This window comes from Trichosurus vulpecula, chromosome 5, assembly GCF_011100635.1.
Source record: "Trichosurus vulpecula isolate mTriVul1 chromosome 5, mTriVul1.pri, whole genome shotgun sequence".
In the NCBI taxonomy this organism is placed as follows: domain Eukaryota; kingdom Metazoa; phylum Chordata; class Mammalia; order Diprotodontia; family Phalangeridae; genus Trichosurus; species Trichosurus vulpecula.
This window is the reverse complement of record NC_050577.1, coordinates 95,658,899-95,685,459: the sequence shown is the minus strand read 5'-3', so window position 1 is coordinate 95,685,459 and position 26,561 is coordinate 95,658,899. Positions and strand designations below refer to the sequence as shown.

At 42.0% G+C, this 26,561-nt stretch overlaps 1 protein-coding gene across 1 annotated transcript; it reads right to left on the bottom strand.

Moving 5' to 3' along the window:
* Positions 1-622: 622 nt before the first annotated feature.
* LOC118850950 (stonustoxin subunit beta-like) lies at positions 623-26,523 on the bottom strand. Its single transcript, XM_036760561.1, is given in 6 exon segments — positions 623-878; positions 880-1,075; positions 1,078-2,691; positions 5,319-5,443; positions 26,320-26,401; positions 26,496-26,523. Coding segments are annotated over 6 exon segments (2,301 nt in total).
* Positions 26,524-26,561: the final 38 nt, after the last annotated feature.

The following is a 26,561-nucleotide window of genomic DNA, read 5'->3' as shown; positions in this document are numbered from 1 at the left end:
TTTATACATGAAAGTTAGGGGAGAAAAACATTGAAAATTTCATGGGGGATGTACAGAAAAGAAAAAAGGCAGGAGAAAAGAGGAGTGTTCTTTTTTTTTTTCCTAGTGGGGACAAGGCAAATTATTTGGTCTCCTAAATTTTTCTGCTTTTTTTTCAGTCCTTCACTTTTCCAAGTATATCAAGCATAATTGTTTGGGGAACAAACTGATTTAAACACAATACATTTTTATGTTCCCAAACTAACAGAGACTCTAGATCTACTGAGGATGTTCTAAAAATAAGGAGTGGCTTATATGTGAAACTTTTCCAAATTTCTATTAAAGAACCCCAACATCTGCATAGTTTATTTCTTCATCTCTCTGCTCCTTCTAAATAACCTTAACTTCTCAGGTCTTTTATTTTATGTCTTTTTTCTCCCTCAAACTACTTGGTTGGGGTTGAGTTAATGATGGAGTAATCCTAGAGGAGACTTGGGATCTGGTTAGAAAAGCCATGGTTAGGAAGAATGGTTTGTGAAGGCTTCCTGCCACTGGGTTCTGCATCCTTCAAGAACTGTATGTCTTTATGAAGGCAGCCAAAAGTGATAACTAGATATAAAAGAATTTTGGTTGTCAGAAGATGTCAAGATGTTTGGGGTAATATGCCATTAAACGCCTTCTTAACTGAGGACCGAACAGCCCTTCTGTAAGAGAGGGTCACTGCATCACTCTTCTCACTGCTCTCACTAGTGCAGCCACCATCATACACCGCAGAAACTTGGAACCTGTGCACAGAGTGATATGTTAGTCTGTCAATGTCACAGGATGTCTCCTTTTTTCCTGTTCTATGTTCATGCCATTCTTTTTCTCCCTCCTCACCGACACCCTTAGTCTCCTCTGTACTCTATTCTATATTCCTTGATCTTGACTCCTGCTCCACCAACACTTGGATCCTGCCAGCTCAGGGTCACAGTCTGTAGCCCTGTCACAATAACTTCTGGCTTCCCAGGAGGGCAACTTGGGGAAAGTGTCCTCACAGCAAGGCTCACATCACTGCTCTCACTGAGCCCTACCTCACACACCTCAGCAAACCTAACACATACTCTGTGCAAGGCTCAAGGCCACTCACTTTGAATACCTCTGGCTTTCCAGACACAGGCATGGTGGTCCAGTCCACTTTCCCAACAACCTGGTACTCTATCTGATAGCCAGTGATCCTCTCTTCCTTCCCAGGTGTTGGGTTCAGTGTGAGCTCTGCACAGTCATGTGTGATCTCACCAATTTGGGGAGGGGGAGGTTTGGCTGGCACCTTAAAGTTGGTGCTGACCAGCAGTCTCTTTTCATAGAGGTAAATGGAAACCCCCTTGCTCTCCTGGCCTGGGACAGATGTCACAATGAATTGGGTCTTCTCAGTGGAATGATTGGCCTTGGCAAATGTTGAAAAGGATTCTGCCAATTGTATTGCTTTTCTCCTTGTCTCTCTGTCTTTGACCCAGGAGGAATATATCTTTTGCTCACAGTCAGCACTGAATGATTCTGGATTCCGTAGCCACTGCTTCCAATCTGCTAATTAGAGTTCCTCTTGCAAGGAGGTGAGTGCAAACACCAGGACAAATCTGTGGGGAGAGCCTAGTATCATATCACCCAATTCATTCTGGTCAGTTATGACTGACACCTCCTTCAGAAGGGTGAGGTAGGACTTGACCACCTTCATCTCCTGGAGCTTCTGATCCAGGAACTCTGAGAGCCTCTTAGTGCTGAATGGGGACTGGCATTCCCTGGTTAAAATCCTGGTTAGCTCCTCTTGCTCTGCTCTGCCTGCCAGGATCTCAGGTAAGGCCTTGGCTATTTCCTTCTGTAAAAGCTGTCTGTGCTGCCTATTTAGCTCCTGGAATAGCCTGACCTTTTCCCTGATTGTAGAAAAGACTGAGAGTCCTGGTGCCTCCAGCATGTCATGACACCTCTTGTCACACTCAGATAACTTCTCCAGAGTGTCCTGGGCATCCCACACCAAGCTAATGCTGATCCCTCGAGCCAGCCTGGCAGCCTTGGAGCTCAGCTTCTCCAGAGGGTATAGCCAGACTTTGAGGGGCACCCCATGTCCCCTAAGCAGCTTAGGAAGGGAGGCATAGACTTTTACTGCATCTTCATAAGTCACTGGGTTGGTCTCAAGGACAAAATCCCCATAGAACTTACACCTGAATTCCTTACTTGATTTCTTACTGTCCTCCATTTTTATCTCTCCCCCTACTTTTCCTGATATTTGGGGAATCTTCTTTACTTTACCCTTCAGTATTACTTCTATGTCCTTGACATTTTCATTGCTGGAAACTTTCTGATCAAACACAAAGAATGCCTGGGCCCCATAGAGCACTGCAACATGGGTGGCTGTTTCATTATCAAACACATCATGGTAAGCAATATTCTGATTTCCCAGGTGGTTCATTATTAGGTGAGAAAACTGTGTGGTTATACTGTACTTGAGAGTGACCCGAACTTGCTGTTGGGATGTCTTGGTGTCACATAAATACTTGGCAGAGCCTCCCATTTTAACCAGCCCCTCCAGGACACTTGCTTTCAGCTCTGCAGTGATATTCATGGCATTGGTCTTCTCATTAATAGAATCAGAGGTGATGATGTCAAAGTCAGTCTTGCACTGCTCTTCTGTGGCCACATTTCTCTCGAGGGTCTCTCTGTCCCATAAAGTGATACCTAAAATGGGACAGATACATTAGGGAGTAAGTGGCATATTATAGAGAGACCACAGTCTGCCACTTTAGAGTGTCCTTTCCAGCAGGGACAGCTGGACCTGGGAGGCAGCTTGTGGAAGGAGGGTAAGCAGGGCAAGAGGCACTGATGCCAGAGGTGGAGAAAATCCTACTCCTGACCTGGAAAGAACTTTTCTAGGCCTCTGTAGCTCTCTCGCTCCACTGAGCTTTCTATGATGGCTAGGGGGAACCCTTACAAAGCCTCTCCCTACTCTGAATCCCTGAATCTGGATTCTTATTCTTCCCACCTCACAGTCCCAGTACCCACCTCTCTCCTCGGATCCCCTCTGTTCCTTCCACAGGTAGGAAAGCCTCTCTTCTTCCCAGTCTGGGGATTGCATCCTAAAAATTCACCCTGGTGATATAGGTTTCACAGGGTTTACAAAGCACTTTCCTTGCAATGGTTCTATGAAGTATGTAGTGCTCTTGTCCTTATTCCCATTTTCCAGACTGATATAGTGAGACTCAAAATTGTTGGTTAACTTTCTGGAGAACATACAGCTAGTCAGTGTCAACTCGGAGCCCTGGTCTTCTGACTTCAAGAGGAGGCTACCACACTGCCTGGTGTAGATAGAGAACAGGAGGTGACCCAGAGTGAGGTCAGTGCCTGGAGGGTGGAGGAGGAATGTTGCATGTACATAGCAGGTTTGGCAGTGTTACAACCTTTGGAACATTCTCTGAGACAAAAAAGGTGCAGTTATGTCTCTGAAGAAGTGTAGCTCCTTCTGGGTCGTCTGGACCAGGCCCCTTGTTTTACGAACTTCTGTTTAGCTAGCTAATAATAACATTACTCTCTAGCATTAATATAGTACTTTAATATTTGCAGAATATTGGGGAGTGGCTGAGCAAATTGTAATATATGATTGTGGTGGTATTCTATAGTGCTTTAAGAAATGAGAGACTGGATGCTTTCAGAAAAACCTGGAAAGACTTACATGAACTGATGCAAAGTGAAGTGAACACAACCAGGAGAACACTGGACAGAGTAGCAGCAATATTGTGTGATGATCATCTGTGAATGACCTATTTTCAGCAGTTCAATGATCTAAGACAATTCTGAAGAACTTTCAGTGAAAAATGCTGTCTACCTCCAGAGAAGGAACTGATGGCGTATGCATGCAAAGAATTCTTTATTTTAAAAAGTTTTTTTTGGTATATTTTCTTTTACAACATGACTGAGGTGGAAATATGTTTCGCATGATTGTACATATATAATCTATATAAAATTTCTTGCCTTTTCAATGAGAAGGAAGGGAAAGAAGAAGAAAATTTGGAACTCAAAATTTAAAAAAAAGAATGTTAAAAATAAATGTTTTACAATGTGATTGGAAAAAAATAAAAATAATAAAGAAATAAATATTTTAAAAGTCCTTTGCAAATATTATCTCATTTGATCCTCAGAACAACCATGGGAGGTAGGTGCTATTATTATCACCCCCCACCTTTTGTAGATAAGGAAACTAAGACAGACAAGGTCAAGTGACTTGTTCAGAGTCTTATAGCTAGTATGTGCTTTGGGTTCAAGTCTTCCTGATTTGAGGTTCAGTCCATTCAGATCCATCCATTGTACCACCTAGCTGCACTGTACAAGCTGGGTTCTGGGAGGTGATTCAGGGAGGCAGTAAGTGGGATAGAATTAAGTGGCCCTTCTAGATACCTGTTGTTCAATAGGTTCTCACTCTTCCTGACCCCATGGAAAATAGTGGTGTCTGGGGTTTTCTTGACAAATATACTGGAGTGCTTGCCATTTCCTTTTCCAGTGGATCCAGTGGATCTTTTTGTCAGACAATCAGAGGTTAAATGACTTGTCTAGGGTCATACACCTAGGATGTGTCTGAGGCTGAATTTGAACTTAGGTCTTCCTGACTCCAGGCCCAGTGCTCTGCCCACTGAGGCATCAGCTTTTTCTCTTTTAGGTACTGGTAAAGATCAAAATCCAATGTGTATTCAAACAACCTGCAACCCTCACCCTTCTCAAGGGAAAGTGATGGGACTGCCTGCCCTTCCACCTTCCCCCCAATCCCTCATTCTGAACCATCAGGGTCTTCCTTTCTCCTTCAAGACTGCCTTTCAACTTTATTTTAACCATATTAGTTTACATGCACAAATGCCTTGCCTGTGTGTGTGTGTGTGTGTGTGTGTGTGTGTGTGTGTGTGACAGTCTGTTCTCACCATCTCCCAACACTGTGTCTGACCTAATTAAAGCCCTGACCCATTCTCTGGCTAAAGGTGTTTTTTAAAAAGCTCAGTCTTCTTTTGGTTAGATCTTTCAAAGATTACTTCTCTTTCTGATCTCCACCCTTCCAGGGAGAATGTGCCCCTCCTTACCCTGACCTCTTCAGACATCTCTCATCACTTCTGCCTGGGATTTGCCATCGCATAGTGTCTCCCATCAGAACAAAGTGATCCAAGTGGTTCTAACTGGGAGAAAAAAGGTGAGACCCTCTGATTCCTGAGACTTTGAATCTGACTTTTCTTACACTGGTCATTAGTCACCTAGAAAGAAGTCTTTTCTAACACCGCCCTCTCCTGACATCTGGAACAAGGCCTTGCATTCAAGAGACTAATTACCAGGGATGAAGGTATCTGAGCAACAGTCATACAGTATCCCCATATGTAAGGGTTGCCCAAGAGCTGGGATCTCCACTGGGGTCTTCAAGGTCAGGCTGCTTGGAAGTTCTTTCACTTCCATTTCCCTAAGGAAAGAAAATTGAGGCATAGGGCATTATCAGGGAACTCACTTTCCAGCAGGCTCCAACCAGAAATGCCCCATTGCTCAGCCCAAATCTCTGTTAGCCTGGAATCCAGGAGAAGGTAGTGACTGCCCTGGGATGGAAAGACATCATTCTTGTATAGAGACCACAAAGGAGCCAGACACCATGGAGTGCACTGCTCAGCTTAAAGAGATTCTTGGGAACAAGCAAGAGCAGAGGGCAGAGGCAGAGCTAGAGAGGAACCAGAAGGACTAGTTTGGTTGAAGGGAATAAGTATGTGTGTGCCACAGGTATGCAGAGCACTTTACAAACATTATCTCAGTTGGTCCTCAGAACAACCATGGCAGGTAGGTGCTGTTATCGTCCCTATTTGACAGTTGAAAGAGCTGAGGCAAACAGAGGGCAAGTGACTTGGCTGAGCTCACACAGCTAGGTGGTGTCTGAGGTTGAATTTTAACTCAGTTCTTCCTGACCGCAGGCTTAGCCCTTTAACCACTGCACCACCCAGCTGCTTCTAGTGTGAGGGGAGATGCAAAGGCTGAGTTGTGTTCACTTTAAGAGGGGAAGGAGGCTATGTTTGGTGGAATCTGTCTTGAACCCTGGCCTTGGATTAGTGCCTGAGGCACCAAGATCCCAGTCTATGGGGAGCTGACTGCCAATACTGGCAGTCCTAGTATTGTCTGAGCAGGTGTTCCTTGGCTCTTATTAATGATTTGTGAAAAGCTGATCATCAGTAAAAGTAAAATGCAAATAGCCCCCAAACACTCAGTTCTTCCAAATCCCCCCAATCTTTTCATCCAGACTGTGCAGCCACAGAATTCTCAGATAAGTTGGTCTAGGCTGAGAACCAGGATTCCCTGTAGGTTCTGGCTGTTCAGACTGTAGCCCTGAAGGTCCATCTACACAAGTAACGGTGGTTTGTGGAAGGGAATGGAGGGATCGGTAGGTGCAGGGCTACTTGGCATCTGAATTGGGGCAGCTGCCTTTGAAAGATCAGTGTGACATGATTCCAAGTGATTGTCAACCTGCCTCTGACTAGCACACTGATGACCTTGGCCTTCTTCCCCTACTTCAAAGCAAGAGATTTGCCCTAGCAGCAACAGATGCTTCTTCAGGATGTGGCTTTATTATGTCAATGATGAACCCCCTGTGGCAGCCAAACTCGAAGCCCTGACAGGAGAGTCTGTTTCCTTATGGGTCCTGCTGGACCATTGCTTTGAACAGGCCACTCATTTGATTGCAGAGCAGGTTGGAGACTGGGCCCCCTCTCATCATATTCCCAGGGCTCTCCCTCTCCTGTCCTCCGCTTGGGCAGCTGGCACTGTTGAATCCTAGAATGGCCTTTTAAAGCATCATTTCTACCATCATCCCCATGACAATCAGTATTAGGTGGCCCAGGTTTAAGAAGTTATATCCTTGATGAATCAGCACTGCCCTAAGTGGGGGGCAGGCTCTTCATTCTAGTAGTTCCTTAGGTTTGGCCTCAATGAACCTACACAGATGGACCATTTTTAGAGTTGGGCCTCGTTGACCTTCTGCACCCCTCCCTTATTCCGTACTCTGTAGGCAGTCTCCTGGGCCTTGAGGTTTCTGCTTCCTCGAGGGGGGTTGGGGGGTGTCTATACGACCCAAGAAAGTGGTTCAGGTCCCTCTTAAGCATTAGGATTCCTTTCCCTGTAGATAACTCAGCCAGGTGCTTCTTAGAAAAGGTTTAGGGGATCAAGGTGTAGACATGTTAGGAAATGTTTTGCTTTTTAACGCTATGGCAGAGGGGAAACCCTTTTTATTCAATTATGGGCAAAGTCAATTCACCTGAAATGAAGGGGCTGCCTTAGCTAAAAGGGTGACAGTTCTGCATCCCTGGTGCAGGTAAGAGGGAGCTTTCGTGAAGGCTCAGAGAAGAAGGGGGCAGCCCCTTAGTAAAGCTTTCTATTCAGGGGCAAAAAAGTGGTTGTTCACCTGTTGGAGCTTCTAGGGAGACAGGAATGTTGGATGGTTGGCCAGGAGTCATTGAGTGAGAGGTGTTGGAAGGTGAGACTGGAACAAACCTAAACAGGACAACTTCTCCTGGAATGTCCTTCCTCTCCTCTCTTTATGTTGTTGTTCAATGGTGTCTGAGTCTCTGTGACCCCATTTAGGTTTTCTTGGCAGATACTGGAATGGTTTGCCGTTTCCTTCTCCAGCTCATTTTACAGATGAAGAAAGTGTGGTCAACAGAGTAAAGTGACTTGTCCGAGGTCACGGTCAGTCAGTGTCTGAAGCCAGATTTGAGCTCAGGTAGGTGAGTCTCCCTGACTCCAGGCCTGGCACTGTGTCCACTGCACCACTCAGCTGCCTATGCCTGTCTTTATAAAGCCCTCCAAAAGTTTTTGCCCGGGTTCAGCATCTCTGCTGAACTGATTACTCCCCTGGGCTCACACAGTCTCCCCCTCCTCACCTTCCCACTCCAGACACTCCCCTTGAGCTGGTAGCTGGTTCTTGTTTCTGCTGGTAAAGTTCCCACTCCTTGAAGCTGTTTGTGCTCAGGGTCTATGGCTTCTCTCTATGTCTCTCTGGAGAGTCTGTGTCTCTGCTCTCTCCATTGTCTCTGGAACTCTCTTGAACTGACTCTCCAGCTGCTGGATAGAGTGTCTGCCGCTCTACTATGGACAACTTGGGCAAACCTGGCCAGGGGTGGGGAGGAGGATGGAGGGGTTGTGAGCTGCAGAGATTAATCTTTCCTTCCTCCAAGAGGTAATCTCAGACAGGCCTGGCTCCTGCTGCCTGCACTGTTGGCCATCTTAGCTATTTATCACTGGAAGGACCAGGTATGTCTCCTGATTGACACAAGGAAATAAAATTTTTTAAATAAAAATTATGCATTTTAAAACTTGAAACAACCCATTTATCAGTTAGGTGAACATATTCCTAAATCTCCTTGCACAGAGAATCTTTCATCTCATCATTTGAAACTATAACTTTAAATCACCAGATATATTCTCATAATAGAAAACTTTTTCACACAGAAAGTCTGTTCTCATGGTTAAATATCAGTATTATTAATTATTTACTTGTTATAACCACATATAACAGTTCCAAATTTTATCACATCCCTTTGAAAACCCAATTCACATATATCAAAATCAGCTTAAAATTGCTATAATATCATTTCTTACCACACAATGGTTTTTTCAAATTCCACAATCTAAGAGAATTTTGGGAACACAATGCAAGTTTAGAAATACAGAAACAATAATTTTCAGATGACATCTATTGCATTTCCAGATTACCACATATAGAAATTATTCAGCTTATTACTTTTGGTATTTAAAAACCACTTCAAATTAACAATTACATTAAATCAGAGAGAGATAATAATAATGTTGTATCTAACATATACCAGACTTTATGTTAAGTATTTTACAATCATTACCATTTTGATCCCGTAACAACCATCATTATTATTTTCCCTTTACAAATCAGGAAACAGGTCAAACAGAGATTAAAATACAGTTTTGCAATTGGAACAAGAAGTGTGAAGTTACCTAGAGAAGTTACCTAGAGCAGAAGCTAGTATCCCAGTGGTGACAGTTCTGGGAGGCAGAAAGTCCAAATCCATTTACCTTACCCTTCCCCCACAACTGCAGAAGTTACTGAGCCTAGGGCAGTTTGCAGCTGCTGGGGACAGAGTGGGCAGAATGCATAGGACCTGGGTGACAATTCCAAGCTTTGCCAAAAAGGATGGGCTACAAAGGTACCCAGGGGCACAGGACTGTCAGAATACTGTCAGTCTGTGAATTTCTGTCCTTCTCCTCCTTGGCAAAAGTGGCAAAGGTGGGGAAAGGTGATTTGAGTTTTCCCTACAGTTCTCCTGCATTCTCTTCTCCTAATCTGATCTGGGAGGAGAGAGGTTTGTTTTAGCTGCTCTAACTTTTACTGAAGCTCTGGCTTGGTCAGAGACAAGACAATGGTGAAAGATCTCAATGATTGTAACTGGTAAACTTCACCTAAGTGATCAGCATTGGGAGGGTGTTTTAGCACCAGTGAGCGTTCCTGGAGTGATCTACAGTCTCAGGAGTTCTCTCCCAAAATTCCAACTAATCAGTTTTCAAACTTTTTAATGATTAAATCCCAGAATATGCTAAAATGTTTCAGCTCTATTTTTTTTCTTCAAGTTCGGTTGGCCAGGCCAAACATTGAAAAAGAAAAAAAAGAGTCTCTGTTTCCCTAACTGCAGCCTTAGAATTCTCTGGCTACCTGCATTTCAGATTTTACCCGGTATAGACATTTCACAGCACACGCTCTCACACAGACAGTTAACAGACAATTAACAAAACAAATACAGAACAAATACAGACTGAGCTCAGAGTTTAAACAACAGAGAATTAGAAGCTTTCATGAGTTAGCTATTAGCACCCCTATGGTCTTTGGGGAAGCCTTGGAGTTCCTGATTTTTCTGACTCTCCATATCCTATCCCTTAGGAAGGGGGAAAGGGGAGATGGAGGAGGACCAGGACAAGTAAAGGAAGGCAAGGAGTAAGGATAAAATGCATTTATCCTCCCCATAATCAGAGCCTTCAAGGGAAGGAAGCAGGAATAGGGCAGAAGGCAAATACAGAGCCCTTAAGGGAAAGGGGGAAAGGGGCGGGGAGGGAAGAGAGAGAGGAGGCAACGGTAGCAGAACAGAATTACCTCCCTCAGGATCAGAGCCCTTCCTGGGAGGCAGAAGGGGAGGGAAAAAACAAAGTGCAATTTTTCTCCCCAGGACCAGAGCTTCCAAGGGAAGGAAGGAAGGGAGTGGAGGAATGGTTGGACTTCTAATTCTAGTTTTTGACTGATCCATAGTTAATTTTCTAGATCAATCAATGTTTCCAGGGGATCTATGTGTGTTTGACCACAGATCTGTGTTTTACCACAGATTTGATCCCTGCCCCCAGAGCTAACTTAAAGGGAATTTCCAGACTTCAACCAATTTTGTGGGAGTTCTTTTTGGAAGCTGGGAAGAGAGACAACTTACCCCACCTTGTCAAGGCCAAAATTCCAGGAAAAATTAATCCTATGGCGCCCAAAAGCGTTGGCAAGGTTGGGCTGCACTATCCCGTTTCCATCATTTCCATCCGAGTCATGGCACCATAACTGTTAAACCTGGAAATTTGGTTGAAGGAAACAACAGAGCTAAGTGATAGAAAAATCCATGTTGTTTATTATTTCCCTTAAAGCATAGCGGAGCTAGCTTACTTGTGCATACAAGGAGTCAGAGTATAAACGCTGGCTGGCTGAACAAAGCAATGAGAAAACTTATATATGTTATTTTAGCAGAGCTAGCAAGCCTGTATGACCTCATTTTTATGACCCCCATGTATGTTTAACCATGATACAACAAGAGGATTTTCCTTAATGGAATAGATTGTAAATACAACAAATTAGATAGTTGACAAAGTGTCAATTGGAATTACACCCCAGGATCTCTGTGTTTAATTTGCCATTAACATTCCACAACATAGTATATGCCCATAAAATATTAAGATAAGGAAAAGTCACATAATTCAAGATAGTGTCTGGGGTCAAGGTTTTCACCCTTAATGGCCATGGACAGGGCAAGGAATGCTCCATCTGGGTTTGTTGATATAAGATAGAGATATCTCTGAGCTTACTCAGAGAACAAAGAGACTGTTAGGATCAGGCTTTTCTTCTGGTTAAGCAGTTCAGGCCCTGAGTCTTATTGAAATTACAAAAATGATATAAAATAGTATAATATTTTCCACACTATCCATCCCCAGAAAGAATTGATGGTGTCTGAATATAGATTGAAGCATACCTTTTTTTAGCCTTCTTTATTTTATTGAGTTTTTTGTCCTATGTTTTCTTTCACAAAATGACTATTATGGCTATGTTTTGTATGACTACACATGTATAACCCATATCAAATTGCTTGGCTTCTCAATGAGGGGATGGTGGGTAAGGAGGAACAGAGAGAAGTTGGAACTCAAAGATTTAAAATCAAATGTTAAAAATTGTTTTGGGGCAGAGCCAAGATGGTGGAATAAAAGCAAGGACTTGATTGAGCTCTCCCCAAATCCCTCCAAAAACCTGTAAAAAATGACTCTAACAAATTCTAGAGCTACAGAATCCATGAAATAACAGAGTGAAACAAGTCTCCAGCCCCAGATGGCGTGGCTGGTCACTGAGAAGGATCTAGTGCATGGTGCTGGGAGAGGACTGGATGTAGCAGACCCAGCAGAGCAGGCCTTAGGGCACTGAATCACTGAGCTATGGCAGTTTCCAGCCTTCTCAACCCACAAAAGCCAAAGACAACTAAGCAGGTCAATGGGAAAACTCTGTTGGACCTGGGTGAGATAAGGGCCTGGTCCAGCCCAGCACCTGGGGGGGGGGGAGGGGGTTGGATGCTGCAGTGGCAGCAGTAGCAGCTGCTTCCAGAGCTCCAGGCCCACAGACAGTGGGGGGATCAAGCTGCTGATCAGAGCAGGAGTGCAGGGATCTCTTTGCTGGCACTGAGACAGGATTCTCTTGTTTTACCCTGCTTGGGTCTAGGTCACAATCCTGGGTGGTGGTCTTGGGGTGAGGAGGCAGAGCTTGTGGTGGCTGTGGAGAGGGAGTCCTAGCAGTTCCAAGGCAGAAAACAGTGCTTAAGGTCACTCACAGACCCCAGTACAGACCAGTAGAGGAGTAACACCTCTCATTGGATCATACCACCTCAGAAGAACTGAAAATTTACATGTGCCTACAAGTAGTTTGGAAACAGCTGTACACAACCCCAGAATATTGGGAAAGAGAACTCTCCACTCTGGAAGAAGTGTCATACCTTGACAAAAAGCTCAAAAGTGAAGTAATTGACTGGGAAAATGAGCAAGATTGCTGCTACAAAATGGCATAGTCACTAGGATTGGACCACCTGGAAAGGAAGCAACTTTAAGGGGTCAAGAATCATACGTTAATTAAACATACATATATCATTCACTTATTTCAGGGGAAAAGTCAGTACCCTGAACTTCACAGAAAATACATGCAGAAATTATAAACAGAGAAAGTAAACACAAATCAACAGACAGGGCTTCTAAATGTCTGACCAATACATACATAGTTACCAGAGAAAGAAGCCCCAACATCTGAGTTTTTAAAGCTGGGGGGAGCAGGGGGAGGGCTTCTTAATGGCTACCCAGAGTCTTGTCTGATGAAATTACATGGAACACTCTTCCAATGACTGAGCCCCCAAAGCAAAACCTCACCTCAGAGTATATAAACTGTTTCCAGTCACTGACTTTTGATTGAATCAAAGACTTTTGATTCAAACACAGGCAAGACTCAAAGGCATTCGATTGCCTTAGTGCTGAGGAGCACTCCAAAAAAATAGCAGAAAGTCCCACTTTGCTTGCCCTTACATTTTCCTAAAAAAATGAAAGGGGATCATCAGCTTAAGCAAAATTAAAATAGCCCCCAACACTCAGTTCTTCCAAACCACCCAATCTTTGCATCTAGACTCTGGAGCCATGGAATTCTGAGGTGAATTTTGGTCTAGGCCGAGAGCCAGGATTCCCTGTAGGCTCAGGCTGTTCTGAGTGTAGCCCTAAGGGTCCATCTACACAAGCCATGATGATTTATGGATGGGAGTGGAGGAAAATGGAGGGATCAGTCGATGAGGGGCTGCTAGGCATCTAAATTGGAGTTGCTGTCTTTGAAAGATCACTATGACATGACTCCAAGTGATTGTCAACCTGCCTCTGACTAGCAAACTGATGACCTTGGCCCTCTTCCCCTACCTCAAAGCAAGAGATTTGCCCTAGCAGTAAGGGATTCTTCTTCAGGATATGGCTTTGTGATGTCAATGCTAAGCCCCCTGGGGCAGCCACCATCCAAACCCTGACAGCAAGGCTAATAGGCTCAGAGCCGGAAGCCATCACAGCCCTCCTGACTTGGTGCCTAATTAGTTTAGTACCAAAAGGTGTGGAAGCAAGATTCCCCTAAGCATACTTGCCTTAATGGGCTCCACGTGAGGCCTGTTGATGGGTGGGGAAGATCTTATTCCCCTTTAACCTTCCAGCCACTCATTTGATTAAAGATCAGGTTGGAGATTGGGCCCCCTCTCATCACATTCCCTGGGCTCTCCGTCTCCTGTCCTACCCTTGGGTAGTTGGCACTGTTGAATGCTGGAATGGCCTTTTAAAGCATCACTTCTACCTTCATCCCCATGACAATCAGCATTATGTGTCCCAGCTTTGAGAAGCTGTTTCTTTGATAAATCAGCACTGCCCTAAGTAGGGCGTGGGCTCTCCATTGTAGCAGCATCTTAAATCTGGCCTCCATGAACACTCCCTCCTCTAGACAGATGGACTATTTTTAGAGTTAGGTGACCTTCTGCATCCCTCCCTTACTCCACACCCTGAAGGCAGTTGCCTGGGCCTTGAGGTTTCTGCTTCCTCGGAAGGGTCTCTACGACCCAAGAAAGTAGTTCAGGTCACTCATAAATTTTAGGATTTCTTTCCCCAGGGATAACTCAGCCAGCTGCTTCTTAGAAAGAGTTTGAGGAACCAAGGTATAGACATGATAGGAAATGTTGTGCTTTTTATTGCTATGGGAGATGGGAAACTCTTTTTATTCAATTATGGGCAAAGTCAATTCCCCTGAAATAAAGAGACTTCCTTAGCTAAAATGGTGACAGTACTGCATCCTTGGATGCAGGTAAGAAGGAGCTTTCATCAATGCTCTACAGAAGAGGAAAGCCCCTCAGTAAAACCTTCAATACATGGACAAAAATGTGGTATCATTGCCCTGTTGGGGCTTCTAGGGAGACAGGAAATTTGCATGGTCAGCCACGAATCACTGAGTGAGAGGTGTCAGAAGGTGAGACTGGAACAAGCCTAAACAAGGCAACTGCTCTTGGAATGTCCTTCCTCTTGTCTCTTTGTGTTGTTGTTGTTTAAGGGTGTCTGAGTCTTAATGACCCCAATTGGGGTTTTCTTGGCAAAGTTACTGGAGTGGTTTGCCATTTCATACAGTGAATGTCTGAGGCCAGATTTAAACTCAGGAAGATGAGTTTCCCTGACTCCAGGGCCTTATAAGAGGGGCTTTATAAGCCCTCCCAAAGTTTTCCCCTGGGTTCAGCATCTCTGCTGACCTCACCTGTCCTCACAGAGTTTACTCTCCCTCATCATCCCACTCTTGACAGCCAGACATTTGAGTTGGTAGCCAGTTCTTACTTTTGCTGTCAGAGATTGAACTCGTTGAAGCTGTTTGTGCTCTGAGTTTCAATGGCTTCACTCCATCTAAGTCTCCATGGAGAGTGTGTGTCTCTGCTCCCTTGTAACCAGAATGGCCTTTGTTTTCTTTGAATGACTCAGCTTACCTCATTGAGCCTCTGGACACTGTGGCTTGCTCTTCCGGGGCAGGAAGCCGAAAGAGCATTCCAGGAAGCAGACAACTTCCTGTGTGATGAGTCATGGGGCTGGCTGAGGGGAGGTGTTAGCTCCAGAACCTGGTCTACGCTAGGGGGAGGGGCCAAGTCAAGAACCAATCGGCCTTGGTCATTCAGGTGGTGCTTGATGATGTCAAAAACTCTATAAGAGGGGAGAGGACAGCTTGAAGATCCCTTTTCCTTTTCTGGTTGGAGCCAGAGACACCTACGGCCAAAGCTGAGCTGACGGTAGCAGAGCTGACCCACGTGGAGCGAGGAGTGCTGAGCCAGGACTGGAGGCCAGTGGGTAATCTTCTTACCGAACAGGGGAAGCATGTATACGATTTTGCCTTATACTATCTCACTTCTCTGTGGCCTCCTGGTTACCCTTGTGAGGCGGACTTATTGGGCCTGGAAGCTTTTGATGAAAATATCAAAATGGGGACGCTGGTTTGTGGGCTTGTTATTGTGGAGTGTAAATACATGCTTTAGTTCTCCTGCCTTCTGCCTAGAGAATTCCTTATATCCTGCGGTTCCGGACCTTTTAGGCACATATGAGATTCTCTTTGATATCATAAATTCTGCCTTCCTAATACATCCCTCAAATGTCTCTGGAATTCTCTTGAACTAACTGTCCAGTTGCTGGATAGATTGTCTGCTGTTCTACTATGGACAACCTGGGCAAACTTGGCTAGGGGTGGGGGGTGGGGGTGGGAGGGAGAGGTTGTGAGCTGTAGAGATTAATCTTTGCTCCCTTCAGGGGTTATACTCCATGAAGAGACCTCAGACTTGCCTGGCTCCTGCTGCCTCCACTGTGGGCAGTCTTAGCTATTCATCACTGGAAGGACCAGATATGTCTCCTGATTGACACAAGAATTTTCAAACAATTTTTATTGTTTTATGAAAATTTTTCCTACATATCCAAAAGCACTTAAAACATTCACAAGCAGAAATGATAGTTTTACTGTGAAATAAAAATGCTCATCCTCCTATCTTTATTTTATTTGTCTTGACAATAAAAATAAATGCACTCTCTCAACTGGGGATTCTTAGTCCTTCCTTCCCTCTAATTCCAGCAAAAAAAGTGTTTACACTTTTAAAATAAATAATCCCAGAGGGCATAATGTCTTAACTGCTTCTTAACACATTGAAACCTAATCATCTGGGTGGAGCAACTGAAGCCTCTCTCTTATATCTGCAAAACCCCATCTGGAGAGGCAGATTGGTGAGGTAGACAGCTGGCTGAGCAATCAGCTGGGGCTGAGCAGTCAGCTGGGGCTGTTCAAGCGTTCCCACCACCTGAAGTTTAGCCACCTGCTCCAGGCCATGTCCTGGCCTCAGTCCCTTCTCTTCTCTATACCTGCCCAAGGGTCAAGATAAGCCTGCCAAGAGCTGCTGCTGAGGCTGAACCTATGCTTGAGAATAATAATAAAACCTTGGTTTTTACTTCTTCAGTATATGCCTTGTGGTAAAATGTATTTGACAGTTACCCACAACAGGAACTGAGAGAGGAGATATTTCTCCCATGACTCATCTGGATCCTATTAAGACTTTAGGAATTTGACAGCACGTTTGCAATGCAATGTTTAAACATTGCTTTGCTTTGGGAGCAAACAGCTTGCAGGAAATGTCAGTCTGGAAAGAAGCCTTGCTCATGCATACTGTTAACTTGTACAAAAACTCAGACCAACCAGGTGATCAGTAAATAAAGTCATTTTATTTAGGGTGGAGTAAAGAGAACCACAAAAACCTCTTCTCATGTCTCCCTTCCTCTTCCTGAAATTCTCTCCTTGGCATTGGGCTAAGCATTGCCTTCTCCCTGAGATCCTCTTTTAGAGGACAAATGGTTTATGGGCAGGTTGATAATACACTGCAACATTAATATTTTTGTAGGAGTTACCTGTGAGTGTCTTAGATGACTTTGCTCTCTGACTGTAGAAATTGGACATCATGGAGAAAAGTAGAGAAAGGGGAGGTTGGGGGCACCAAAGATAAATAGATCAGATATCAGTTTCACTGGGACAGTGACCCTGTTGGGGAGATGATGCTGTGTAGTCAGGCCCTACTTTCAAGTCCCTTGGCATCTGGCCTGTGCTCCTAAATGTTTCACAACCAGCTTTCCAGGAAAAAATGTATTTTTGATACACTTTTAAGTTTAATCTACATTATTGATGTTTTTCCCATGACTTTTAAAACTCTATATGAGAATTAAAACAATAAACCAAAACTAGATTTTTAGAGCTTTCTTGAAAATTTAGCATTTGGCTCTGGGGAGCTCCAGCATGCACCTGGGCCAGGCACAAAGTAAACTCTTAGTAACAGCTTTATCTACAGAAATCAGTGTCTGATAAACTAGTTTACACTAAAGTGTGAATGACTGGGAACAGTTTCCTTGAGGGTAATTTAAATCCTAGAGGAGGAGTTGCTTAGCCTTCCTTTGGAGAAAGCTTTTTGTTTGAGGAGACTTTAAAAAGTACAATATTTGTGTGTGTGGGGGGAGAGGAGGATGGAGAGCAATGGCCAGAGCATCCACCAGGAAGGTCAGAGGAAGGAAGGGCAGCCTGAGCTGGCTTTCTGCTCTTCCTTTGGGGATGTTAAGTAAATCTTCCTTTAGGATGAGAATGTAGCCAGAGGATACCTGGAGAAAGTAATGTTTACCCCAAAGAAATGAACGTGTAATGGTGAGATAGGGATTTAGGACAGGTGTTTGGGGACAGGAAAAAGCAAAGGGGACCCTTTTGGGAAACTGAGGCTGGCCTTTCAACCACAACATTCAGTACACCACCTTTTCTGACTAAGGGTGATGCTGGCTTCCCATTTTGGGGTCATGACTTTGTCTGTGAGTCTCCGTATCTTTCCCTAGTAACCTAAATCTCAATCCATATTGATGCTGACCTGACTGTATGGGCAGGAGATTGGTTTGTTCCTTCCTTCAGATTTGCTGATCCAGCGCTCATTTCATCTTCTCTCACCCACTTCCTCCCCCAGAATGACCCCCACTCACAAATCTGGCAAAGTGCGTGATAATCATATAATATCAATTTAGTAACTTCAATAAGGGCCAGAGCTTGAAATGATTAACCAGAGGAAGAGACTGAACTGATTAACCAGAAGAAGAGTCTAAACCTAACAACCTCTTTGTTCTCTGAGCAAACTCAGAGAATACCTCTTCCTATGTCGACAAGGCCAGATCGAGCTGACTTAAGAGCATTCTTTCCTCTTGTCTATTAGCCATTAAGGATGAGACCCTTAACTGGAGAAACTATGTTGCTTAATATTTTATGGGCATATAATATGTTATGGCAATGTTAATGGTAAACTAAACACAGAAACACTGGGTTGTAGTTTCGATTGACCCTTGTCAACTCTATTATCTTACTGCATTTAGAATCTATTCAATTTAGAATAATTCTTTCTTATATCATGGCTAAACACATGGATATCATAAAATTGAGTAACACAGACATGCTGAATTGAGACTAAAAAAGTATTTAAACCTTCTCATTTTTCTGGTCAGGCAGTCAGATTTTGTCTGGCTCCCTACATGTATGTATCTGCTAGCTTTAAGATAATAAACAATATGAATTTACATATTACCTAGCTTGTTTGCCTCCTTTAACCAAACTTTCAGTTCGACAGTTATGGTGCTGTGACGGCGGATGGAACTGATGGAATGGCAGAACCGCATCCCAACCTTGCCAACGCTAGACTCAGGTGCCTCAGGATTCATTTTTCCTGGAGTCTTAACCTTGACGGGGTGGGGTAAGTTGTCCCTATTCCCAGCTTCCAAAGGACTCCCACTAGTTTAGTTGAAGTTTGAAATTCCCTTTAAGCTAGCTCCGGGGGCAGGGATCAAATCTATGGTAAAACGCTCTGTATAGATCCCCTGGAAGTACTAATCAATCTCAGGAAAAGTTAGCACAAGTATTGTCAGTGCTAGTGTCAGTTAACTAAAGACAGCCCAAATTATGTTGGCCACAATAGGGCTCTTTTGGACTGGTCAAAATTACTTTATCTTAAAACTAAATGAAGTTTAAAGGCCAACAAAGAATCTAACCAAGGGTGGGAATATTATCACCTTGGGTTTGCTGAGATGGCTGAGTGAGAACAAAAAGTAGAAGCCTCTTCCCTTGAGGCTTGCAAAACTGCTTCAGCATCACCCCCAGTATGGGCTAATTCTCTCCACCTCACTCTCCCCTGTTTTCCAACAATTCCAGCCCTAGCTGTTACTCTACTCTTTCTGCCCTATTCCTCACCCCCTTCCTGCCTCTTTTCCCTTAAAGGTTCTGATTCAGGGGAGGATAAATGCACTTTGTCCTTACTCCTTGCCTTTCCCTTACCTGCCCTATGCTAAGGAGGATAACTTTGTTCTGCTGCCGTTGCCTCCTTTCTCTACCCTTTCCCCTTCCCAAGGGCTCTGTTTTTGAGGAGAACAGCTACACTCTGGATGTAGATTATGGAGAATCAGAAAAATCAGGGATGCCAAGTCTTCCCCCCAAGACCATAGAGGTGCCCCAAGCAAAGGTTGCAGTATCCATCAGGGTCAGATATTAGATCTCCAACCCTTTTTCCTTGGAATAATATAGCCAATTCTTGATGGGAGTTTCCAAAAAACCTCTAATTCTCCCCTCCCTATCATTAAATTGTGAGCTCAGTTTGTATTTGTCCTGTCATTAATTGTTGATTTGCCTGTCAGTGTGTGTGAGTGTGTGTGCTGTGAATGAGTCTATTATTTTGTAAAATTTAAAATGCAGGCAGCCAGAGATTTCTAAGGGCTGTAGCTAGGGAAACAAAGGCTCTTTTCCTTGTAATTTCTGGTCTGTCCAACTCAGAATTACAGTGGAAATAGAGCTAAAAACATCTTATCAGATTCTGGGATTAATCATTAAAAAGTCTGGAAATTGATTAGTTGGAATTTTGGGAGAGAACTCCTGAGACTGTAGATCACTCCAGAAACTCTCACTCATGCTAAAACACCCCCTTCTAATCCGGATCACTTATCATTCCCCACTTCCTCCCCAGAGTTAAGAGGGTATCTCAGTGTGGGAATTTTTTTAACAGCTATAAGGATTCTTGTTAACTCCTCTCATCCCCAGATCAGATTCTGCTTTTGATAAACTTCATACTTCTCTGTTCCAGTTGCAAAAATGTATTTTATCTCTTTTGACCCATTTCCTGATTTGTAAAGGGAAACTAATAAAGGTTGTTGTTATGGGATCAAAATGATATAATAATTTCAAAATGCCTAATATCATGTCAGGCATATGTTAGAAACAACATTTTTTATGTAATTGTTAACTTTGAAGTGATTTTTTTTAGTACCAAAGGTAATAAGTTGAATAACTTCTATATGTGATAATCTGGAAATGCAATTGATGTCATCTGAAGTTTATTGTTTCTGTATTTCTAAAATTGCATTGAATTTCTAAAATTCTCTTAGATTGTGAAATTTGAGAAGACCACTGTGTGATAGAAATGATATTATAGCAATTTTAATCTGATTTTGATATATGTGAATTGGGTTTTTAATGGCATGTGATGAAAATTTGATAATTTGAAACTGCTATGTTTGGTTATAGTAAGTAATAATTAATAATACTGATATTTACTATGAGAACAGACTTTCCATGTAAAATCTTGTCTATTATGAGAATATGTGTGGTGGTTTAAAGTTATAGCTTCAACATATTAATGATGAGATGAATGATTCTCTGTGCGAAGTGATTTAGAAATGCATTCACCTAAATTGACAATGGGTTGTTTCAAATTTTGCATACATAATAATGTTTAGGACATTATTGCCTTTCTGTGGTCTAAATTTTGTTAGAATTATATTGTCTGAGGAAAATGATGAATAGGTTAAGAAGCTGGACAATTGCTATAACTTAAGAAATTATAAACTTCCAAGTTTTGTCTTTATTTAGAAGGAAGTTCAGTTAAAATTGTTTTTGCTTTAAATCAAATATGTGTAAAGGCCTTGTTTGGGACCTCCTCTTGTAATTTCTGTCAATTCAGGATACATTGTAAACTGTTTTAAAAAATGTGAATTTATAGATAATAATCTTTTCTTTTACAATGCTAAGAGTATTGGGCCTTAGAAATTGAAATGTTACCACTAGTGATGAATCCAGATTGGATTTGTTCATCCAACTAAGTTACAGTCACCTGATTGGTAATTAATTGGTTCTGTTTCAACTTTTAAAATACATGATAATTGCTTGTGGTGTGCTTATATTTCTAAATTTTCTTATATTGTACAACTTGATTAACATTGCATTACCTATGTTATTAGAAAAACAATTCCTCTTATAATCTAGATGTTGTTTGATTAAGAATTGTGCAAAAAAAGGTGTGTGATTTTCAAGCCTGTTTCATCTAAGGAAAGGACTAGTAAACTTTCGTTAATTGTGATAAGGCTAATTTAATTGGGTTTATTTTTCTTGACTTATAAAAGCTAAGTGTCCTCTCCATTACAACACCTTTTTTGACTAAAGAACTTTGTGATATCTAGGAATTTTGTATAATACTTTGAGAATGAGGACAGCTTGCACCAACTTAGTTTTAATGAATTCCAGTGTTGAAGGTTTATTTTTGCTTTAAGGAGAAAGAAAGAGATGTCTATCATTTTAAAACTTTCCAACTAATTTTCTTCATAAAAGTTTAGTGATTATTCCTTTTAACATCAGGATAAATTTTAAAACTGTTTTAAAAGGGGAAACACTTTTCAAAGAAATGGTTTAAAAAAATCTTTTTTTGTGATTTTTAGAAGGCTTACTAAACTTTCATTTGCAAGATAATTAATTGCTAAATTAATATAACGGGTTGTAAAGCAGGATAGATCTTGCTGTTTTAATCTGAATTTGTAGTGATTCCATGGCCTAAGCAAGAGTTGAAAATTAGTGTTTGAACTTTTCATATGTAAAAGATTCAATTCCTGAAGTGTCCCTTTCCTCCAGAATGAGTATAATTAAGGAAGAATGAATAAACTTGTGAAACAGACACAAATCCATCAACCTGTGGGGCTGATCATTAACATTTTCAATTTGTTTAATCTGGAATGGAATTCCAGTACAGATACTTATGTTAGCAAAGCTTACTAACTCACTGTTTGGGCCTCATTAGACTTTTGCAAAGCAGCCTCTTAGATCCCTGCTCAGCAGGATCACTTGAGAATAGGTCTATGCATGGTAAAAGCTATTTTTAGGATAAGAAGATGTGGTAAAGAAAACCCACATTTGTAGCTGACTATCCATATGGGAAAGAACTGAAATGTTTCAATATGATTACTGGTATGGGAAAGAATAGAAATGTTTCAATATGGTTATCTACATGGGAAAGAACAGAAATGTTTTAATTTGGTTAGCCTGTAGGAGACTGGAGTCTTGTTCCCAGGAGCAAGGAGATAAAAAACATTAACCAATGCTCCATTGTACTATTTTGAGAAGTCAAGATGACTCAGCAATTAACCTGTATAAAATACTGTCAGTAACTCCATTAAAATCAGTCTATAGCCAGACTAAAGGACTCGCCTAGCCCCGTGTTTGTGTCTTTTTGTGTCAATTACTTCATCGTATACTCGTGCCACTGCTGGCACAGTTCTGGATCCAGTTTCAAATGGTTTAAGTATGTTGAGAGAGTCTGAGGAAGTATTTTAGAGGACAGAAAAGTTATGTAGCTTGATTTGATAATTAATGCTCAATGAAATTTGGGACAATCCTATTTGAAGGATGTTTATTTGGTATTTAAGACTTTATGGGACTGTAATTTGCTATTGTCTTAAGCTCTGATTACAGGGATAGGTGTTATAAAGCCAATAGTAGAATGGCATGCACTACAGGCTGAGAACTTCTAAAGGTGGACGTCTGTACCTGGGAAAAGTTTTGAAGACAACCTTGGACACAGCCGAGGTAGGATCTTCCTGACTCTATTTCCCAATTTCACTATTTCCTTCTTGAAAAGGAAAATTCCCCACCTGATTACTCCTAAGCCCTGCTTTCAGCATCTAGTGACTACATGATTGGCTATCAGATATGACTCATGCCTGGAATCAAACAGAGCTAAGGAAGTTCATTCCTTCTGTTAAGATATGACATTGTCCCTCTTTTTTTTTCAAAAGCAAATTTATATTATCAAGAAGTTTTGTAAGCACAATGCCAAATCTATTAGGTAATAGATGGATATTGGAATATCTCTGAGTTACTATGATGGGATGCAGGAATGAATAGGTTGCAATTTTGACCTATATTCATGGCCAAATAAAAATTATAATAATAGAGATAACATCCTCCAAAAGGAGGAAATGATTAGGCCAAGTAATAAGACAAAGGTGTAATATGATAGATGCCTAATTAAAAAAAGGATAGCAAATTTTGAGAAAAGCAATAGGATCAGATTGATTCCTCTAAGAATTATATACAGATGTATATGATTGACTTCCAAAATTATCTATTATGGAAATTCAAGTTATAAGCATGTCTTGGTAATAAGATCTCAAATTTGGATTTTTGCACAAGAAAATTGTTGTTTTAACAATCTGGCTAGCAGCTGTTGTGGGGGTGTAAGACCAACACAACCCTAACAACAAGCACGCTGCAAAAGCACAGGTTCTTTTGATCTGCTTAACTAAGGAAAGCTATGTGAAGGGGTTGACAAGCTTACTTTAATTCAGCATACAAATACAATTCACTTAGTTCAGGGGAAAAAGCCAGCACCCTGAACTTCAGAATAAATACAAACAAATTACAAACATCCACAGACAGACCTTATCTGATTCAAATACCAATACATAGTTACCAGAGTTTAACAAAGTCTCAGCATCCAGGTTACAAGCTGGAGGGCCCTTAGCTACAGCTGCCTGGAGTCTCCGCATCAACACCATCTCGAGTGAGAGCCCTAAACAAATTACAAACAGACAGACTCAACACAATTCATAGTTACAAACATCTAGGTTCAGCCCAGGTACTCATAACGTGGGCTGGCCCAGAGTCACTTGCACCACCACTGCTATGGGAAAGAGCTCCAAAAAAGAGAAGGCCAACCCCTGGTTTTATATCTTTTTCAGTGTCAGGGGTGAGTCACACATGCGACTCACCCACATGACCTAAAATTGTCACAAAGAGGCGACTTAAACCTATGTGGTCTAAGAGCCTCTGATGTCCCAAACCTATCACTCACACTCATTTGTAAACTAGGCCCTCCCCTGAGTTAGTCCCACCTTGAGCCCCACCTTAGTTACCAATCCACACCCACATAGGTTTTACACCTAATAGGGGTTTGAGCCTGGGGCTTAGCACCTAGTAAGGCTCAATGAAATACACTGAATTACTCAAAGGAAACAAACCAAACTCTTCAAGGGCACTTGTTTGAACTAAGTGCTAAGGAGCCCATTTTGCTTACCAACACCACTGTATAAGATAGTAGTACAAGTGGAATTATATCTCCTTTATTAAAATATTTATCTGATAATTTTAAAAGGAAGATGAGATTATTTTATGGTTGGACCTTCACATTTTAAAGGATTCTTATACCAGGTACAAGATTTACGTAAGGATAGAAACAGCAAATAATACATAAACTGAAATTCTCTGAAGTTTCAAAAATGGAGAACCAAATTTAAGTAATTGTACTAAGTTATATTAGGTAAGAACTATCTGGGAATTTCTAGATCTGAACCAGAGAAGCAGAACTCTCTTTTGAACTGTGCTAAGAATAAGACCTTTTTGTCAAAGAAAGGATATCTAGGAAGCAGATAACTGCATCAGGTATTTGGGATTCAAAAAGTGCTGCTTCAATGGACATTGGGAATAGGTGACTGGGATACAAAGAATTTAATGTTTGTTAACATTGTTAATAATGATTGCATTACTTTGTATGGTTCATGTTTAAGTTTTCTTCATTATATAATGTGTAAAAGTAAACATGTGACATGTAAATCTTCTAAATGGTTTGGTCTGCACCTGACTCAATGTAATTATGCAATTTTGTGAATTGTGAACCAAAAAAAGATTACTGTTTGAACTTAGCCCTGCATGGCTGGGCAATGGAACCATTTCTATGTGCCTTTAGTCAAGGACCTATGTTGTGCACTTTACTCCCAATTATCAAATCATATGTCTTCTGGGAACCCCTGTCAGGTTATGGATATGGACTCCTTGATCCTTCTGTCACATCTAAAGATTGTCCCTGCTCCTGAGTGGACATCTGAGCCCATAGGTTTCAAAAGGTCCTGAAAAAGACGATATCAGACGTAGACAGCTTTCCCAGGAGTTTGGACCAGACCTGAACAAAGAACAGCTCTTTCCCTACCTGAGTCCCTTTGCATTCCCAAGACTGGTTACCTATAACTTTGGTATCTTACCTTATTTTACTTAGTTGCTCTATTTTTTTCCATTATGCTCCCTACCTTGATCCCCTTGCAACTGCTCCTTCTGCATTACTTTGCAGTGACTGCCCATTTCTGGAGATGTCCAACCACAGGAAAAAAAATAAACCTGAATCTACCCAGATAAGGATTTTTAGAACTTCACCTCTGAGGAAGATAGAGGTTTTTCCATACCTTCCTTGGTCTATAGGAGAAGCTTTCAGCTTGCCTTTGACCAAAAGGAAGAAATGATAGTCATTTAATATCAATTTAGTCACTTCAATAAGGGCCAGAGCCTGAACCGATTAACCAGAGGAAGAGACTGAACTGATTAACAGAAGAAGAGTCTGAACCTAACAATCTCTTTGTTCTCTGAGTAAACTTGGAGAATACCTCTTCCTGTGTCAACAAGGCCAGATCAGGCTGACTTAAGAGCATTCTTTCCTCTGTCTATTAGCCATTAAGGATGAGACCTTTAACCCGAGAAACTATGTTGCTTAATGTTTTATGGGCATATACTATGTTATGGAAATGTTAATGGTAAATTAAACACAGAAACACTGGGTTGTAGTTTCAATTGACCCTTGTCAACTCTCTTATCTTATTGTATTCACAACCTATTCAATTTGGAATAATCCTTTCTTGTATCATGGTCAAACATACATGGAGATGATAAAATTGAGTAGCACAGACATACTGAGTTGAGACTAAAAATGTATTTAAACCTTCTCATTCTTCTGTACAGGCAGTCAGATTTTGTCTGGCTCACTACATGTATGTATCTGCTAGCTTTAAGGGAATAAACAACATGAATTTACATATCACCTAGCTTGTTTCCCTCCTTTAACCAAACTTTCAGGTCGACATGTGAAAGGACAATCTTTCACCTGAGAAGGGATTGTCCTCTAGGAGCCAACCCTAGGGCTCTCGAAGGGAGTGGGGGACTTAGCCAGCACACATATACCTCACCCTGACTAAGCAGGAACCAAAACTAAAGTTTTAAGCAAGCAGAGCATCAAAGTAGACTGTCTGAGAGGGCAGGTCTGCCAACTGAATGGAGCAGGGAGCCCACCCTCTCTCACCTGGACAATCCCAGCACTGTAGCTTTACCAAAATGCACAGCCTTCTTCCTCCTCCTCACAGAGCTGAGCTTTGGGGTCAGTGTTGGTGAGGGATGTGCCTGGGTCCTCCTCTGTGTGAGAAGTAGAAGGCAGAATGAAAAGCCAAAGAACTCAACTAAGGACTGTTCAATGAGGAGATTTAGAGAAAGAGATGTCCAAGCTCACCTGACTGGTCACCTGACTGGATCCCCATAGTGAGGAGCCAAAGAAAAAAGGGAATTTAATTGGGCA